General features: G+C 51.2%; 2 protein-coding genes across 2 annotated transcripts in view; one reads left to right on the forward strand and one right to left on the reverse strand.

Annotated features, from left to right (window-relative positions):
- The window catches only part of LOC113826218 (uncharacterized), an 822-nt gene extending 596 nt beyond the window's left edge, over nucleotides 1-226 (forward strand). The window contains exon 1 of the mRNA XM_027379088.2: nucleotides 1-226. This exon is cut by the window's left edge and continues 596 nt beyond it. Within this exon, the coding sequence (XP_027234889.2) occupies nucleotides 1-226 (226 nt within the window).
- The window catches only part of cpx (synaptic transmission protein complexin), a gene marked incomplete in the record, with an annotated part of 796,948 nt that overhangs the window by 732,625 nt on the left and 61,823 nt on the right, over nucleotides 1-2,500 (reverse strand).

Raw genomic sequence — 2,500 nt, forward strand, 5'->3', positions numbered from 1 at the left:
ATACCATACCACACTATACCACACCACACCACACCAGACCAGTCACCATACCACACCACCACCACCACCGTTACAACCCCACTCCCCGAATTCCTTTTTACGACATCTCCACCCCAAGCACGACCTCAACACCAGCCGCCGATGCAACTGTGTGAGGAAAATAAAGTCATTCGCAGTTCGCCTCATAACTCCAGGAGCGCTGATGGTGTCCAGTGTGACGTCATGAGGAGGATGAGGAGAGAAGATTGGGTAAGCAGAGAGAGAGAGGAGATAAAGGAGGGAGAGAGAGGAAGAGGTGGAGGGTGAGGTGGATGGAGGAGGAGATGAAGGAGGTGGAGGAGGAGGAGAGATGGGGTGGGGAGGGAGAGGGAGAGAGGATGATGAAGAAGAGAGGGGGAGAAGGAGGGAGAGAGAGAGAGAGAGAGAGAGAGAGAGAGAGAGAGAGACAGAGAGAGAGAGAGAGAGAGAGAGAGAGAGAGAGAGAGAGAGAGAGAGAGAGAGAGAGAGAGAATGAAGAGAGAGAAGGGGGAAGAGAGAGAAAGAGAGAGAGAGAGGGAAAGAGAGAGGGGGTGGAGCAAGAAAGGAAGAGAGAGAGAGTAGGAGAGAGAGAAAAAAAAGAAGGAAAGAGGGGGAGAGTGTTACCAAGCCAAACAAGAAAATGCGATATAATCAAAATATTGAATCAGGGTTTATCTAATACAGCTATTTCTCGTTCTCTCTCTCTCTCTCTCTCTCTCTCTCTCTCTCTCTCTCTCTCTCTCTCTCTCTCTCTCTCTCTCTCTCTCTCTCTCTCTCTCTCTCTCTCTCTCTCTCTCTCTCTCTCTCTCTCTCTCTCTCTTCTCTTCTCTTCTCTTCTCTTCTCTTCTCTCTCTCTCTCTCTCTCTCTCTCTCTTTCTCTCTCTCTCTATCTATCTATCTATCTTCTCTCTCTCTATTTCTATCTATCTATCTATCTATCTATCTCTATCTATCTATCTATCTGTCTGTCTGTCTATCTATCTGTCTATCTATCTGTCTGTCTATCTCTCTATCTACCCATTTATCTCTTTCTATCTCTTTCTATATCGCCATAATTTCCCTGAAACCAAGTATAATATTATCCCTAAGCTGATCTTCGAGTGTCTTGTCAACTTGATCGTTTATCCTTTTAAAAACAAGATAGGTTGATAAACGTAGTGGATAGCAGAAGTGAGAAAATATATACATATATATGGATAAAAGAATTGGATTATCGGAGGAGGAAAAACGGAAGATAGAATATGTAAGAGGGAGAGAAGAGAAGAGAGAGAGAGGAAAATGATGGAGAGAACACTATGTATGCTAGAGGAGGGAGGGAGGAAAGGGGGGGATGAGGGGAGTAGAGGAGGGAGGGAGGGAGGGAGGGTGGGGAGGGGGGAGGGCTAGTGTTGGGGGTGTGAGAGGGAGGGGAGAGGGGAGGGAGGAGGGTTGAAAGAGGATGAGGGAGAGTGAGTTAAAACCCCGAGGGAGGGAAGGGGAGGGAGGGAGGGAGGGGGAGATGAGAGGAGGGGGTGGAGGGAAGTTAAGCCCCAAGGGAGAAGGGTGAGAGTGTCGGGATTGAGGGGGGGAGGGAGGGAAGAAGAGGGGGATAGGGGGGGAGGGAAAGGGAGGGGACCTGAAGAGGGTAGCTTACAGGGGAAGGGCGGGGGTTAGGCAGGTAGGGGTGGGAGGGGGAGGGGGAGGGGGATTTTCTTAGGAGAGGGCGTGGGGGGGGTGTCTTAGGGGTGGTAGTCGGAGGGTAAGGAATGGAGCGAGGAGGGACGAAGGGAGGAGGAAGGGGGGTAGTTGGCTCGCGGGGGGTGGGGAGGGGTGTTAGCTCACGGGGTTGGGAGGGGGTGTTGGCTCGCGGGGGTGGGTTGGGGGGGAGAGTCGTCTCGAGGGGGTGGGGAGGGGGTGTTGGATCGCGGGGAGAGGAGGGGGGAGGCTCTCGAGGGGGGAGGGAGCTGTCTCGCGGGGAGAGGAGGAGGAGGGGTTGGCTCACGAGGGGAGGAGGGAGGAGGGGGAGCTGTCTCACGGGGGAGGAGGAGAGGAGGAGGAGGTGTTGCCTCGCGGGGGTGGAGGTGGGGGTGGCTGAGGGGGTGGGGGAGAGCTCTCGTGTGCTGTGTTGTGTCATAAAATAGGTCGAACAAAGGCGAGCGGGAGAGGCTGTGCGGTGTTTCTCGTGCGAGTCTTTCGTCCTATTCTCTTCTCTGTTTCTCTCTCTCCATTTATCTTTTTTTTTTTCTTCTTCTTCTTCTCTTTTGTGTTCTTTTGTTATCGTTCTTTCGTTTTATCTTTCGATCTTTTTTGTCTGTTTGTCTGTTTGTTGAACTATTCATCTTTCTTCTCTTTCCTGTCTCTCTCTATCTATCTATCTGTCTGTCTATCTATCTATTTATCTATCAGTCTCTCTCTCTCTCTCTCTCTCTCTTTCTATCTCTCTCTCTCTCTCTCTCTCTCTCTCTCTCTCTCTCTCTCTCTCTCTCTCTCTCTCTCTCTCTCT

This window comes from Penaeus vannamei, chromosome 16, assembly GCF_042767895.1.
Source record: "Penaeus vannamei isolate JL-2024 chromosome 16, ASM4276789v1, whole genome shotgun sequence".
Taxonomy (NCBI): domain Eukaryota; kingdom Metazoa; phylum Arthropoda; class Malacostraca; order Decapoda; family Penaeidae; genus Penaeus; species Penaeus vannamei.